The sequence below is a fragment of the Danio rerio genome, chromosome 25, assembly GCF_052040795.2.
Source record: "Danio rerio strain M-AB ecotype USA chromosome 25, GRCz13ab, whole genome shotgun sequence".
Classification (NCBI taxonomy): domain Eukaryota; kingdom Metazoa; phylum Chordata; class Actinopteri; order Cypriniformes; family Danionidae; genus Danio; species Danio rerio.
Genome location: NC_141045.1, coordinates 35,315,001 through 35,332,500, shown reverse-complemented (window position 1 = coordinate 35,332,500; position 17,500 = coordinate 35,315,001). Strand labels below are relative to the sequence as shown.

The following is a 17,500-nucleotide window of genomic DNA, read 5'->3' as shown; positions in this document are numbered from 1 at the left end:
ATTTTAATATGTTTGCTTTTGGTTGGGTTTATGTCAGTGGTTTGCTAGGTACGTCAAGCTCCACCTTCTCGTGGATGTGTACAAGCAGGCTATGTATCTGAAACGTTCAACAAAACAGGCCTTTTGTTTTAAATGAAAGTTAGTTCAGCCAAAATACACCATGAAGATAATACAGACTCATTGGACTTGAGATTGAGCGTGCATTCTTGTGAAAGTGCAAAAACGTACTTAGCTTAATCGACCAGTAGGGGGCGGTATGACAACTTTTTTCACATTAATGATATTTACATTGATATATTGTTTAATAATTAATGATTATTTTTATACACGACACCAAATCAAAGACATTAAGTTGTTTTGTGGTATTTATTTGGAGTGAATGCATTTGTATCACTGATCTATCTCCATATAGACAACTTTTGTGCTGTGGTCAGTTTGCTCAGTAGCTCACCTTGTACCGTGTGGATGCAGATTTCTCGGGTAAACGAAATAAGATTGTGGTTGGTGGATTTGTTGAATTAAACTTATACAAAAGATTAGATTAGATTCAACTTTATTGTCATTACACATGTACAAGTACAATGCAACGAAATGCAGTTGAAAAAAAAGATCCCCTTCGCCTGACAATCAAACGTGGACACTCAGTTGAGAGTAAATGAATAGATTTATTGTTGAAAAAGTAGCAAATAACAAGAGAGTCTACAAAGTAAATAATCTAAACAACCTTTAAATCTTTAAAGAAAAATACAGGAAGCTTTCTTTCCTCCCTGAACGTAAACCAAAGTCAAAAGTAACCATAGTAAATAGGCAGGCCACCCCTACAAGCTCAAACTCTCAAAAAGTTGCAAACATACGTGGACATTTGGACCGTAATAAAGTTTGTTCGTCAGCCGGAGAAGTAGGGAAATCCAGAAGCTCTCCACTCCCAGCAGAAGTCGCACTAATAATGAGCACCTCGAACTCAGTTGGAAGTTCTGTTGTTATAGCTCTCAAGAACTGCAGCCAATCAGAGCCTGGAATTAACATTAGAGCCTATGGGGTAAGTAAAAACTGCACAAGTAGATGGAGCCAAGATAAAGCACATGCAACGTGCAACAAAAATAAATAAATAAATGTTAGTCGTAACACTCAGATGAACTGGAATGAAAGTAAAATTGTAAAACCTATTTTCGTACAATTAGAAGTAAGCTTGTACACACAGTCTTTCAGTTGAGTGTTGTTATGTGTTTGGTGTGCAGGTCGAACTGGCTGAAGCCGTGCTGCGGGAGAAGAGCTGCGCTGTGGCAGGTGTGTTTGCTGAGCGCCGGGTTCAACTGTTTCCTGGTGGCCTGCGTCATCCTTGTGGTGCTCCTACTGACTCTGGAACTGCTCATCGATACCAAGCTCCTGCAGTGTGAGTATTACACAGCGTTCACACTGTAAAACAATGCTGTGTTCCACAAGATCCATTTGTGTTGGGTCAACATGAAGCAAATTATGTTAACTTACTAGTTTTTACAAACTGAAGTAGATTGATTAAAAAAAAGTTTTCCAAAAGAAATGTGTTTCAGCTCAATTTAAACAAATAGTCTAAACAAACAGCACATGTCTAGTGTCACTAGCATTAGACCATTTCTTCACAAAAACATTTGTAAATGAGAAGTACCTTTCATTTTTAGATGAACTGACCTGTTCAGTTGCATTTATTCAGAAACTGGTTTACACTGGTCACACTACAATTTTAGAACTGGAATTAGAAAAGAAATCTGATCACACTTTTAAATTTGTTTGGGAACTGGTTGTTTTGATAAAAAAATAATAATGATGACTAATTCCCAAGAGTCGTTCATGGAATCAGAGTCACTGGAATCAGAAAGTATCTTGATTTCAACCATAATTAGTAATACTTTATTGTTCAGAAAATGAAAACTGTTTGGAAAAAAAAAAATTAAAATATTTGGACTAGAATCCAGATAAAAACTCTAAGTGAAGAAACATTTTCTAGGCCAAGATGATCAGTCAGAGATCAGATGAGTTTTTTCTTAAAGGAGGTTCTTAAAGGAACACTCCACTTTTTTGCATATAGGCTTATTTTACAGCTTTCCTAGAGTTAAACAATTAAGTTTTACAATTTTTAAATCCATTTAGCTGATCTTCGGGTCTGCCAGGAGCACTTTTAGCTTAGCTTAGCATAGATCATTGAATCAGATTAGACCATTAGCGTCTCACTCAAAAATAATCATAATTTCAGTAATATTTTTGTTTCAATATTCTTGAATAATCTTTCTTTTTCAATAAGCAAACAATCTTCAAGTATGGTGCACTTTTAGCTTAGCTTAACGATCATTAAATCAGATTAGACAATTAACATCCCTCAAAAATGACCAGTTTCAATAATCTTTGTTTCAGAAATCTTCAATAAGCTTTCTGTTTCAATGAGCAGCCGATCTCAAGCTATGGAGCACTTTTAGCTTAGCTTAGTATAGATAATTGATTCAGATTAGACCCTTAGCATCTTGCTCAAAAATGACCAGTTTTAATAATCTCTCTGTTCCAATAAGCAGTTGATTTCCAGGTATGGAGCACTTTTAGCTTAGCTTAGCATAGATCATTGATTGGGATTAGACCATTAGCATCTCGTTTAAAAATTACCAGTTTCAATAATCTTTCTGTTTTTATAAGCAGACAATCCCCAGGTATGATGCACTTTAAGCTTAGCTTAGCATAGATAATTAATTCGGATTAGAACATTAACATCTCGCTCAAAAATGACCAGTTTCAATAGTCTTTGTTTCAGTAGTCTTCAATAAGCTTTCTGTTTCAATAAGCAGGCAATCTCCAGCTATGGAGCACTTTTAGCTTAGCTTAGCATAGATAATTGATTCAGATTTGACCCTTAGCATCTTGCTCAAAAATGCCCAGTTTTAATAATCTCTCTGTTCCAATAAGCAGTTGATTTCCAGGTATGGAGCACTTTAAACTTAGCTTAGCATATATAATTGATTAGGATTAGACCATTATCAAAAATGACCAATTTCAATAGTCTTTGTTTCAGTAGTCTTCAATAAGCTTTCTGTTTCAATGAGCAGGCGATCTCCAGCTATTGAGCACTTTTAGCTTAGCTTAGCATAGATAATTGATTCAAATCAAACCATTAGCATCTCGCTCAAAAATGTTGAGTTTCAATAATCTTTGTTTAAACTTATGTATTGTCTAATGTATATTCTAATGTAACATCACGGTGCTGGGTACAGCCATGGTATGGCAGCAAAGTTCCTTCAATATTACGCCATAATTACATTATAGTATTACATTATAATATACATTATATAGTTCTTAGCCATATCAACCTAGAAATCTCAAAATTTCATAGTCTTAATTCACGATGTAACTACAGAAGAGTCAAGCTTTAAACAGGAAAAATACCAAAACTAGTAATTTATAAACAACATGCTAATGGTCAAATCCGATTCAATGATCTATGCTAAGCTAACCTAAAAGTGCTGCAGAGACTTTTGAATGGGTCCTAAAATGGTAAAGCACAACTGTTAAGCTCTCGGGGAGATGATTTGAAGTGTCCTTATAAGGAAAAACTCACTCATTATTTCTAAAAAACAAAACAATATTTATACCTAAAATGCTTCTTGATTTAAGTATTTGTGGATATTTGGACTAGAAACAAGACAAACTTCAGCTAATCACTCAAGAATGGCAAATGCTAGTCATTTTCATTCCCCATAGGAGCACATTATAAATCTGAGCGCTGACCCTTATTCATACTCTGAGTGTGCGCTAAAGAGAGATCTGACACCAGCATACGTCAGCCCATACCGCCGTCTTTACAAAGTCCTGATGGACAGACAGAGGGAGGGAGGGAGGGAGGAAGGAGAGACGGATGAGAGCGGAGGGAGGAGTGCAGGATTAATGGATGGAGCGACTGAGGGAGATGAATGGGCCGATGGACAGATCAGTGAACAGAGCAAACTAAGACATATGGGCCAAGAGCGGGTGAGAAGTGAAGGCAGTAATAGAGCGGATAAATAGACAAATGCAGGACACGGATCAGTGCAGGATCATATCACTGATGTCTAATGCGATGTAGACATCACTGATATATGCCCCATGTAGACATCTAATGTAATCAGATCCTCACATGGAGGGATGTTTAGATTTATTCTGCTTTTTATTTGATTTTTGTTATATGACTTTTGGATATTTTAGTCAAATAAATAAGAAAAAAAACATTATTTTTGCAGTTTATTTTGACTCATTTAAAATGAGCTTAAACAACACAGTTCTGATGATTTTTTGGGGGGAGAAACTTCATTTTTAGTTCGGTCTACTTTATGTATCTAATCGATTTGTGTTGGGACAACATGAAAGAATTGTTTGGAACCCTGCATTTTTTGCAAGGTAAAAAAGATGGTGCTTTGACAAACTGATTAACTTAATAGTTTTTACAAATTGAAGTACACTAACCGGCCACTTTATTAGGTACACTTTACTAGTACCGGGTTGGACCCTCTTTTGCCTTCAGATCTGCCTTAGTCCGTCGTGGCATAGATTCAACAAGATGCTGGAAATATTCCTCAGTGATTTTGCTCCATATTGACATGATAGCGTCACACAGTTGCTGCAGATTTGTTGGCTGCACATCCATGATACGAATCTCCCGTTTCAACACATCCCTAATGTGCTCTATTGGATTGAGTTCTGGTGACTGTGGAGGCCATTTCAGTACAGTAAACTCTGTCATGTTCAAAAAACCAGTCTGAGATGATTCGAACTTTATGACATGGTGTGTTATCCTGCTGGAAGTAGCCATGAGAAATGGGTACACTGTGGCCATAAAGGGACTCTACCATGTAAATGTCGCAGTGGAAATCGACTCATCAGACCAGGCAACATTTTTCAATCTTCTATTGTCCAGTTTTGGTGAGCCTGTGTGAATTGTAGCCTCAATTTCCTGTCCTTAGCTGACAGGAGTGGCACCCGGTGTGGTCTTCTGCTGCTGTAGACTATCTGCCTCAAGGTTGGATGTGTTGTGTGTTCAGAAATGCTCTTCTGCAGACCTCAGTTGTAACGAGTGCTTATTTGAGTAACTGTTGCCTTTCGATCAGCTGGAACCAGTCTGGCCATTCTCCTCTGACCTCTGGCATCAACAAGGCATTTTCACCCACAGAACTGCCGCTTACAGGATTTTTAATCTTTTTCGGACCATTCTCTGTAAACCCTAGAGATGGTTGTGCGTGAAAATCCCAGTAGATCAGCAGTTTCTGAAATACTCAAACCATCAACCATGCCACATTCAGTCACTTAAATCAGTGGTCCCCAACTACCAGGCCGCGGACCGGTACCGGTCCATGGAACAATTGGTACCGGGCCACATAAGAAATCATTAATTATTTCTGTGCAAAATATTTCCCCCTGCGACTTGGTTTCTTCCACTCACCCCCGCCATCTCATGTGAAATGGACTATGCCAAAATCGACCACGGAGCGGGAAGAACGATCGCTAGAATATATCTCAGTGGTGGTTGTTGATAGTTTAAAGTTATAAAACAGGTATTATAGAGTGCAAATCAGCAGAGTATTTAAGGATTGTGCATATATGTGTGCGTGCATCACCAAGTACGTACCCGAAATCATTGCAATATGTATCTATATGGAGTTTCACACAATCATGCTCATTAGGGCTGTAACATGCCAATGCATACATTTAATTCGGCTATACGATTGTATTACTGTTAATATGTTCATCAGTTGAAATGTTTGGCACAGATATTATGTATTTGATGCATATTAACCTTGATTGAAACATAATCAGACCGCGATAGTGCAACTAGCGCATGCGCACTGAGTTGTTCATGATTATCCTGGATGCACGAGCACTTCACGTGAAGTTCTAGTTTATATAAACTATAACTTTTACCCGTTTTTTTTTTTAGTCTGCATGTAATAAAATTATCATTTTTATTTAAACCGCAATTATTACTAATCAGCATTATTCTAATATAAGTCAATATCACCTTTTAATTATATCATGTAATGCATTCTTTGTGCAAATAAAACTATTCGTTATTTAATAATAATAAAAAAAACATGTTTAAGAATCATTTGACTGTTATAACCAGAATATCTAAAAGCGTGTTGCCTTGTGTCCACAGTTAATAATGCATTCCAGTTTGCCTGTATCATCCACTGGATCAGCCTGGTCATCCTGTCTGTGTTCTTCACTGAGGTGAGTGTTTGATGCACTACACATCTTCTGATAAAGCCACTCTAGTAATCATTTACCTTTGAGAGAAGATCCTAATAACGTCTCATATTATGCATATAATTTAGGCCCAATAGGGCCAGAGCCCATCAGAATTCTGCCAAAGCCCAACAAGTACATTTTGATTGACAGCTTTTTAAAGCCTGAACCCGTTTACAGCCCGACATTATTCAAATGTGCACATGCACACAGCTCTTTTGCCTTTTTTCAAGAATGAGTCATTTGTATGTGTTTTAACATTATTTATAACAAACGTTTAGGCCACTTAGAAGTTGGAACAAATAAATAAAATAAGTCCTCTGTAACATCGTAATATCTCAGCACTCTAAATCGGCCTAGGTATATACACTTAGCCTTTAAATTGGCTTACACACCAATAAAAATACAGTGCATCCGGAAAGTATCCATAGCACTTCACTTTTTCCACATTTGCTCATGTTACAGCCTTATTCCAAAATGGATTCAATTCAAAATCACATGTACATCAGTATTCACAGCCTTTGCTCAAGACTTTGTTGATGCACCTTTGGCAGCAATTACAGCCTCAAGTCTTTTTGAATATGATGCCACAAGCTTGGCACACCTGTCTTTAGGAGTTTTTGCTCATTCCTCTTTGCAGTACCTTTCAAGCTCTATCAGGTTGGATGGGAAGCGACGATGCACAGCCGTTTTCAGATCTCTCCAGAGATGTTCAATAGGATTTAGGTCTGGGCTCTGGCTGGGCCACTCAAGGACATTTACAGAGTTGTTGTGAAGGCACTCCATTGATATTTTGGCGGTGTGCTTTTGGTCATTGTCCTGCTGGAAGATGAACCGTCACCCCAGTCTGAAGTCAAGAGCACTGTGAAGCAGGTTTTCATTCAGGATGTTTCTGTACATTGCTGCATTCATCTTTCCCTCTATCCTGACTAGTCTTCCAGTTCCTGCTGCTGAAAAACATACCCACAGCATGATGCGGCCACCACCATGCTTCACTGTAGGGATGGTGTTAGCCTAGTGATGAGCGCTGCCTGGTTTTCTCCAAACGTAACGCCTGCTGTTTACTCCAAAGAGTTCAATTTGAGTCTCATCAGACCAGAGAATTTAGTTTCTTATGGTCTGAGAGTCCCATACACACTCATTCACACACATACACTACAGCCAATTTAGTTTGTTCAATTCACCTGTACCGCATGTACATGGACTATGGGAGAAACCCACACAGGGAGAACATGCAAACTCCACATAGAAATGCCAACTGACCCAGCCTGGACTCAAACCAGCTGCGAGGTGACAGTGCCTCCATGCCGCCCCATTTCAGATATATTAAAAGATATATTTTTTAGACTTCTCAACCCCTCATGGACATAAATGCATTTTTAGAGATGCATCTGAGAGCTCGAAAAGCGCAGTCTCGGCAATAAAGTTTGTGTGAATGTGAGCATTTAAAGGTCGGAGGCCACTAAAAGAGCGGAGATGCTGACTCGGAGACAGTCGTGATTTACGCACCGCCACCAGGCTTTCTAGAAATAGGGGCTTTTACGATTATCGACAGACTCCGTTTCAAATGAAGGGTAGTTTGGAAGCATTTGATGCAGAGTCTCGTCAGTGTTTATGCTGTGGGGCGTCTTCATTGAACCCAAGGAGGAGAGAGAAAAAAACAGTTCCACATAGTAGTGCTGTTACTGTACTTTAAAAGTGTGCGCGCGTATGTGTGTGTGTGTGTGTGCTCCCAAGCTGACTTCTATTGATTCCCATTTCTTCAGATCCGGTGCATTTGTCTCTGGCTCTTTTAAAGCAGACGTGCATTTATTTCCTTCAGCTTAACACGTCAATAAAAGACCAAAAGACAGGACCGCCTGAAACTTTTAGCACTGGTCACATGACCACCCTTGAGGCCGTATGACTGACAGGTGAAGCAACCAATTGTGTTGTGTGCTGCGTGGAAAACTCAATAATAACAGACAGCTCTGCAGCTAACATCACATACTTTACAATGGTGCATAACTCTGCTGAAGCATTTATCCGTAATTCAACATTTTAGCAAACAATAAAAAAATGAATATGGAATAGACTGATTTCACGCCGCCGCCATTTTTAAAAGCGAAATCAAGCTGCAGTGAGAAGTATCGCCAGAGGTGAGTGGTAATGAATTACGTTTACTTGAGTAAAATTGTTGGGTAGCGTGTACATTTTGAGTTCACTTAAATATGTGTACTTTTACTCAAGTAAATTATTAGAGTAAATCATTACTCTTCACTATATTTGGCGGCGTTCCTCCGTTACTGTCAAAGGATAATAAATATGATTCATATGTCTTGTTTGCAAATATCGCGAGGGGCTGCATTGGAGAGGTTGTGTTGTGAGAGGTTGCTGTGTTGGCATGATGACTGAACTCGAGAAAGATGTGCGAGTTATACCAAAGTACCTTTAAGGCAAGTCATTTCACTCGGCGGCCGTCTTTGAAATGCCTCTCGGGCAGTATGCTAGCCCTGCTGAAAACTGAATGCTCACCCTACTGAAAAAAACTGCTTAAACCAGCCTAGGCTGGTTGGCTGGTTTTAGCTGGTTGACCAGAATGGTTTTAGAAGGGTTTTGGCCATTTCCAGGCTGGTTTCCAGCCATTTCCAGCCTGGTCTTAGCTGGTCAGGCTGGAAAATGACCAGCTAAAACCAGCTTGCCCAGCCTGGTTTAAGCTGGACATAGCTGGGTTTGGCTGGGCTTCCAGCCTGGCTAGGCTGGTCAAGCTGGTTTTAACTGGTCATCTCCCAGCCTGACCAGCTAAGACCAGGTCGGAAATGGCTGGAAACCAGCCTGGAAATGGCCAAAACCCCTCTAAAACCAGCCTGGTTGACCAGCTAAAACCAGCCAACCAGCCTAGGCTGATTCAAGCTGTTTTTTTCAGTTGGGTGGGCATTCAGTCTGAATGAGGAAACAGCAAATTCTCCAAATTTACGTGCCAAGCTCACGATCACATTTCATATTACGAATAACCAATAAAATCAAACCACAGCTGTCTATATAGTTTCATTCCTAAACGTTCGTATCACACAAAATCTGCACACAAAATCCCTTACCCGGAGAATTGTCATACGATAGCGATCGATGATTGGCTCTTGAACTAGAAGGCGTGCTTTGTTAGCCATATAGCGATCACTGATTGGCTCTTGTATTAGAAGGCGGGGCTTCATTCACCATATTGACAGTTACACTTTTCTCCAAGGAAAGATTACCAATACCACAATCAGCCACTCTAAAAACTTAATGGAAATGCACCAAATTTACTTTTGGAATTTTTTTGTGATTTTAGAAAAGATTCCCTTTATTTTATGATTGAAAACCATTTGCAGAATAAACTGAAGTAGCGACCATTAAACCAATGTCACTCCTCCTCTATTCTATTTACTATTAGTTGCTAGGTTACCAATACCACTGTTGGCCACTCTAAAAACTTGATTAAAACGCACCTAATTCGCTTTTGAATTTTTTTTTTTTGCAAATTTATAAAATATTTCCTTTATTTTATGATGGAAACCCATTTGCAGAATAAACTGTTCAGTAGCGACCATTAAACCAATATTTCTCTTGTTTACTATTGGTTTCTAGGTTGCCAATACCACAGTCAACCACTCTTAAAACATGATGGAAACACACCTAGTTTGCTTTTGGGATTTTTCATGAACTTAGAAAAGATTCTCTTTACTTTAGTATGGAAACCCATTTGCAGAATAACCTCAGACGTAGCGACCATTAAACCAACGTCACTCCACCTTTGTTTGTTTTATTTATTATAGGTTGCTAGGTTACCAATACCACAGTCAGCCACTCTAAAAACTAGATGGAAACACACACTTTACTTTTGGGATTTTATGCTAAAATTACCTTTGTTTTAGCATAGAAACTTGTGTGTGTTCGTCTGTCCATCGGTCCCCTGACTTCTATTGATTCCCATTCCATGAAATTCAGTTTCATTTGTCTCTGGCTCTTGTAAGCAGACTTGCATTTATTTCCTTCAGCTGTGTTTTACTCATCGATAAAGGCCAAGAGACATGAACGCCTGAAACTTTCAGCACCGGTCACGTGTTTCAGCTCGAGAGAGAGAGAGAGAGAGAGAGAGAGAGAGAGAGAGAGAGAGAGAAGAAAATGAGCAAAGTAGAAGCGATAAAAAGACTACGGTGTGCCGCCTGAGTCAGCAGTCACTAAAACACAGTGTTTCCATGAGATCTCTCCCGCTCCCGAGTTTATGAATACATATTGCAGGTCACTGATAAATTATGAGCTGCGTTCTGAGACTAGATGAAAGGGGGGGGAAATGATTCTGGTTGGAAATGGGGTTTTGCAGAGGTTATTTGGCCATGAAGATGGAGGTGAATTCTGTTGTGGCCACATATCTGGATATCACTTAGATTTGGAATTACCTTGTGTACACTTTTCCCCCTGCAAGCTCATTATTTACCTTTGCTGTTCATGGGGTGCTTATTTTTTTCTTTTCCAAGCCTTCTCTCTTGCCTTTCACAAAACTGGTTGTTCTTTAATGGATGATTTCCCAGAATGCAATTGTGCTGAAACATCAGTTTGTTTGTTTTTTAACACAATTATGCTTTTCACACTTCCAACTTCCTTTAGTGCATAATGTTGGATGTTGAGCTTGAGATCTTGAGATATCAACAAAAATATTTAAAGCACTCTTTTACATAATGAAACTGTATTTTGATGATGTTTTTGTGCTAGTTTAGGTCATGGACAGATAAATATGTTGGTGAATCATTCAAATGATTTTTTCAAAACGGCTGATTCATTCAGAAACAATCCAAGTGTCTTAAATGCGTCACTATCATTGACTTTCCGTTTTAGTGTGTAAAGTTGAGCTGGAGATCTGCGAAATCAACAAAAAATGTCTTATTTAAAGTGCTCTTTTACATAATAAAACTATATTATGTTATATTATTATATTATGATTATTATTATTATTATTATTATTATTAAGAGTTTTTGTGCAAGTTTGTCAGAGTTGAACAAATATGACACTAAAACTGTGTTGGTGAATCATTGATTCAAATGATTTGTTCAAAATGGCTGATTCATTTAGAACCAGTGCAAGCGTCTTGATGAATGCGTCATTAGATCATTGACTTTCAGCTTTAGTGAGTAAAGTTGAGCTTGAGATTTGCGATATCGACATAAAAACCTTACTTTAAGCAGCCTTTTACATAATGATACTATACTTTAAGTTTTTGTGCTAGTTTATGTCAGAGTTGAAAAAACATGAAACTAAAACTGAATCATTGATTCAAATGATTTGTTCAAAACGGCTGATTCATTCAGAAACAATGCAAGTGTCTTAAATGCGTTACTATCATTGACTTTCAGTTTTAGTGTGTAAAGTTGAGCTGGAGATCTGCAAAATCAACAAAAATTGTCTTATTTAAAGTACTCTTTTACATAATAAAACTATATATTGTTATATTACTATATTATTATAAGAGTTTTTGTGCTAGTTTGTCAGAGTTTAACAAATATGACACTAAAACTGTGTTGGTGAATCATTGATTCAAATGATTTGTTTAAAATGGCTGATTCATTTAGAACCAGTGCAAGCGTCTTGATGAATGCGTCATTAGATCATTGACTTTCAGCTTTAGTGAGTAAAGTTGAGCTTGAGATCTGCGATATCGACATAAAAACTTTACTTTAAGCAGCCTTTTACATAATGATATTATACTTTGAGTTTATGAGCTAGTTTTTGTCAGAGTTGAAAAAATATGACACTAAAACTGTGTTGGTGAATCATTGATTCAAAAGATTTGTTCAAAATGGCTGATTCATTCAGAAACAATGCGAGTGTCTTAAATGCGTCACTATCATTGACTTTCAGTTTTAGTGTGTAAAGTTGAGCTGGAGATCTGCAATATCGACATAACTTTACTTTAAGCAGCATTTTACATAATGATACCATACTTTGTTGAGTTATTGTGCTAGTTTATGTCAGAGTTGAACAAATATGACACTAAAACTGTGTTGGTGAATCATTGATTCAAATGATTAGTTTAAAAAGGCTGACTCATTTAGAACCAGTGCAAGTGTCTTGATGAATGTGTCATTAGATCATTGACTTTCAGCTTTAGTGAGTAAAGTTGAGCTTGAGATCTGTGATATCGACATAAAAACCTTACTTTAAGCAGCCTTTTACATAATGATATTATACTTTGAGTTTTTGTGCTAGTTTATGTCAGAGTTGAAAAAATGACACTAAAACTGTGTTGGTGAATCATTGATTCAAATGATTTATTCAAAACGGCTGATTCATTTAGAAACAAAGCAAGTGTCTTGATGAATGTGTTCCTGTAACATTGACTAAGCTTTAGTGCATACAGTTAAGCTTGAGATATGTAATATCAACAAAAAATATCTTATTTGAAGCACTCTTTTCAATAATGAAACTATATTTTGATGTGTTTTTATGCTTTTTTAGATTAGGTTTAATTAAATATGACACTAAAACTGTATTGGTGAATCATTGATACAAATGTTTTGTTCAAAAGTGCTGATTCATTTAGAATGTAGAGTCAAAGCAAGTGTCTTGATGAATGCGTCATTAGATCATTGACTTCCAGCTTTAGTGTGTAAAGTTGAGCTTGAGATCTGTTTTTATGCTTTTTTTAGATTAGGTATAATTAAATATGACACTAAAACTGTGTGGTTGAATCATTGATTCAATTGATTTGTTCAAAATGGCTGATTCATTTAGAATCAATGCAAATGTCTCGATTAATATGACATTGTAACATTGACTTTCAGCTTTAGTTTGTAAAGTTGAGCTTGAGATCTGCGTTATCAACAAAAAATATCTTATTTGAAGCACTTTTCAATAATGAAACTTTACTCTGATGTGTTTTTGTGCTGTTTTAGATCACAGATAATTAAATATGACACAAACTGTGTTGGTGAATCATTGATTCAAATGATTTGTCCAAAAGTTTCATTGACTTTCAGCTCTAGTGTGTAAAGTTGAGCTTGATCTACATTATTGACAAAAGCAATCTTATTTTAAGCACTCTTTTCAATAATGAAACTATTTTGCTGGGTTTGTTTGCTGGTTTAGGTCAGAGATAATCAAGTATGACAATAACTATGTGTAGGTGAATCATTGATTTAAATGATTTGTTCAAAACGGCTGATTCATTCAGAATCAAATAAGTGTCTTGATGATAGAGGAAGGGCTAAAGGGTAGAATTGGGATTTGGCCGTAGTACACTGTCTGCTTAATATCTGTTGATACAGCTCCTTCAACAGACATTTAACTGACTATAAGAAGCTTTGCATGTACATGTCAACTTGCACTAACCCTAACCTAACAGTCTACTTATACTCTAATGAGAATTGGTTGGCATGTAGATGTAATGTAACTTAAATTTAACAAACGGACCATCAAAATAAAGTGTGACCAAAGCGTAACAGTTCACTGCTCTTTTCTAAATAAAAAAGAGGCACACAATAAGGCAGTGCACAAGTTTTTAATTTGTAAAAATGCGTTGTGTTTGCATGATCTGTGAGATATTTTGCGCTGAAGCTTCAGACATTCTAACAGTTAAAGACCGTAAAGGAGCTGCTTTAATCTCTGGTTAATCTGCCTCATTTCTGTGTCTTTCATTCTGCTTCTTTCACAGACCGTGTTTCGGATTGTGGTGCTCGGGATATGGGATTATATCGAGAACAAAGTTGAGGTAAGCTCCCCGGGGTCCCATTAAAGAAACAGTGAATAGATGAGCCCTTGAAACTTAATGAAGGATGAGTCTGTGTCTCTCTCTCAATGTCACACCACATCATCAGCTGACAGACAAGCTGCCATTGGCTAATCTTACTGTTCACTGCTCTGTGATTGGCTGATTTTACCGTACATTGCTCTGCCATTGGCTATCTTAGTTTACTACTCTGCCATTGTCTGATCTTACTGTTTACTGCTTAGTGATTGGCTGATTTTACATTAATTGCTCTGCCATTGGATGATCTTACTGTTCACTGCTCTGTGATTGGCTGATTTTACCGTACATTACTCTGCCATTGGCTATCTTAGTTTACTGCTCTGCCATTGGCTAATCTTACTGTTCACTGCTCTGTGATTGGCTGATTTTACCGTACATTACTCTGCCATTGGCTATCTTAGTTTACTGCTCTGCCATTGGCTAATCTTACTGTTCACTGCTCTGTGATTGGCTGATTTTACCGTACATTACTCTGCCATTGGCTATCTTAGTTTACTGCTCTGCCATTTGGCTGATCTTACTGTTTACTGCTTAGTGATTGGCTGATTTTACATTAATTGCTCTGCCATTGGCTGATCTTACTGTTCACTGCTCTAAGATTGGCTGATTTTATATTCATTGCTCTGCCATTGGCTAATCTTAGTTTACTGCTCTGCCATTGGCTGATTATATTATTCACTTAATTACGGTTCACTGCACTGTGATTGGCTGATTTTCATTTCTCTGTCATTTTCTAATCTTACTGTTCACTGCTCTGTGATCGGCTGATTTTAAAATTCATCGCTCTGTCATTGGCTGGTTTTACTGTTCACTGCTCTGCCATTGGCTGATCATATTATTCTCTTAATTACGGTTCACTGCTCTGGGATTGGTTGATCATGATATTGCCTCCCACCGATGATGACATTAGATCAGACAGAAAATAATACAAAACATTTACTGTATGTTTAGTTGTTTATTTATATATAAATAAGCTTGGTTAATTATAATTTTTAGAGGTTCTTCACCTTTAATTTGGATAGGACATTGCATGTTGGAAGCAGAGAGAGGGGAAGGGTCGGAAAAGGACCTCGAGCGGGGAATTGAACTCGGGTAGCTGTGAGCACCCTGGTGCTGTATGTCAGCACACTAAACCACTAGACTATTGGCACCGACTAAGCTCAGTTTTTAAAAGTTGATTACATAAATGTCACTTCTGCATGTTTCAGGCTGAGGGTCGCTGTCATGTCTAATAATGCTGTTGTTGTTTGTTGTTTTGAGGTGTTTGACGGAGCGGTGATCGTCCTCTCTCTGGCCCCAATGGTGGCCTCCACGGTGGCCAACGGTCCCAGCAGCCCCTGGGATGCCATCAGCCTGATTATCACCCTGCGCATCTGGAGGGTCAAGAGGATCATCGACGGTAACAGCTTTAATTATATTCACCATTAATAGTAGTATATTTTTATAATTATTATTAGCTATATCAAAGTAGAACTATGATAACCTTTTTATTTTTTAATATTAATATTTAAGTTTTTTTTATTAGGTAGTTATTGTGAGTAAATATGTGCCATAAAGACTCTGAGCTAGCAATACCAAACGGGGTTATTAGTTCAGTAAAAGCATTAAAAGAAATGCCAACAATTGTTTAAACAAAGCACAAAATTATTTTACAAAATAAAAAAACAACAGTACTAAACTATAAACAAAGTAGTAAAAATAAACAAGAGTAAATATCAAAATAAAAAGACCAAACAATAAACTAAACAACAAAATAAAGAGCAATAAAAAATAAAAGCATGTTGTTTTAGCAAAATTATGATTTCAATGTTTTAGTAAATTTAGTAAATGTGTGTGTGTGTGTGTGTGTGTGTGTGTGTGTGTGTGTGTGTGTTTAGATAGATATATAGTTAAATTTTTTTAATCTAGATGATTAAAATGGCTCATTTGAATGCTGCCGAAGGCATTCAGTTAAAGTCCGGCATCCTGCTGATTTGATTCAGAAGGGCACTGTTTTTTGTCAGACGGCTCATCGGTCAGATATACATCCGTACAAAAATATCAAAGTGAAAGTCATCATAGCTTGCGTAGAATAGACCCAGCTCCCAACCCAACTTTGAGAATAGATTAACAGTGATATTTTATCGCGCAATAAGTCACTCATTAACGCAGCATGTTAACGCAGATAACAGCCCACTAATAATACACACACACACACACACACACACACACACACACACACACACACACACCATATATATATATATGGTAACACTTTACAATAAGGTTCATTAGTTAATGCATTTACTAACATGAACTAACATGAAGCATTTATTAATCAGAATTGAACATTTACTGATGCATTATTAACATTCAAGTCCATGGTTGTTAACATTAGTTAATGCACCATGAGTTAATATGACCTAACAATGAACTACTGTATTTTCATTAACTAACGTTAACATGAACAAATACTGTAGTAAATGTGTTGTTCATTGTTTGGTTATGTTAGTAAATGCATTACTTAACATTAACTAATGAACCTTATTGTAAGGTGCGACCATATATATATATATATATATATATATATATATATATATATATATATATATATATATATATATATATATATATATATATATATATATATATATATATATATTTCTCGAACAAAGGGTTTTGAGGGTTTTTTTAGATTGCCACTATGCAGTTTATATATATAAGGATAGTGCCTATTTGAAATTTATGTTCTGAGATTTCGGCGATTAGCTTGTCATAGTGAGCAGAGCAAAGATGGTTGACGTTCTGCAATAGAATGGTGACAGAGATGGCATAAGTTCTTTGAAGAGAAAAACTCAGCATAAATTTTAAAGCACAGCTGATCAAATCATTATAAAACAGGTAAGTGACATTAAGTTCATCTCTCTCTTTTGTATGTTGTAGTGCTGTATTTATACCACAGTAATCTGGTAGTGTTTGCTTTGCTTTGGCTTTTTCAGGGTTAATTATTGTGATATCCCGATTGCAACAGAGAAATACTGGGAGATCTCTCTGTAGACTGATGGCATTTCATGCCGTTCAGCCTTATAATGCTAAAATGTCAGCACAATCAGCTGTTTTGTCATCACTTTAGACATTAAGCTAGAGAATCATTCAGATACTAGCTCTAAAGTGACGTTGATGAAGTAGCAACGGATTCTCCTGTTCTGACGTCAGCTGCAGATGTAAATTCAATTCCTTTTTATTTCTATAGTGCTCTTACAATGTAGATTGTTTCAAAGCAGCTTCACATAGAAGCTCTAGTAAATGTAAATCGTCAGTCCAGTTTTCAGAGTTGAAGCTCAGTTTAGTTCAGTATAGTGTGGGTTAATGTACACTGCTGAGAGTCCAAACACTGAAGAGCAAATCCATCGATGCGCAGCTACACTAGTCCCAAACATGCAAGCCAGTGGATGTGAATGAATGGCGGAAGAAAGTAGCTCCTCGTTGGGTTTTTTTTGACTCTCCGTGCTTGATTTTCTTTT

General features: G+C 37.1%; 1 protein-coding gene across 21 annotated transcripts in view; it reads left to right on the top strand.

Annotated features, from left to right (window-relative positions):
* The window catches only part of tmem266 (transmembrane protein 266), a 96,446-nt gene that overhangs the window by 58,095 nt on the left and 20,851 nt on the right, over positions 1–17,500 (top strand). For all 21 annotated transcript variants that reach the window (XR_015525858.1, XR_015525860.1, XR_015525859.1 and 18 more), the window contains 4 exon segments: positions 1,239–1,393; positions 6,146–6,219; positions 13,902–13,958; positions 15,258–15,396. Coding sequence is in view for 18 of the 21 variants with exons in the window: in XM_087311186.1 (XP_087167312.1) it covers positions 1,239–1,393; positions 6,146–6,219; positions 13,902–13,958; positions 15,258–15,396 (425 nt within the window). In the remaining 3 variants the exon portion in view is untranslated.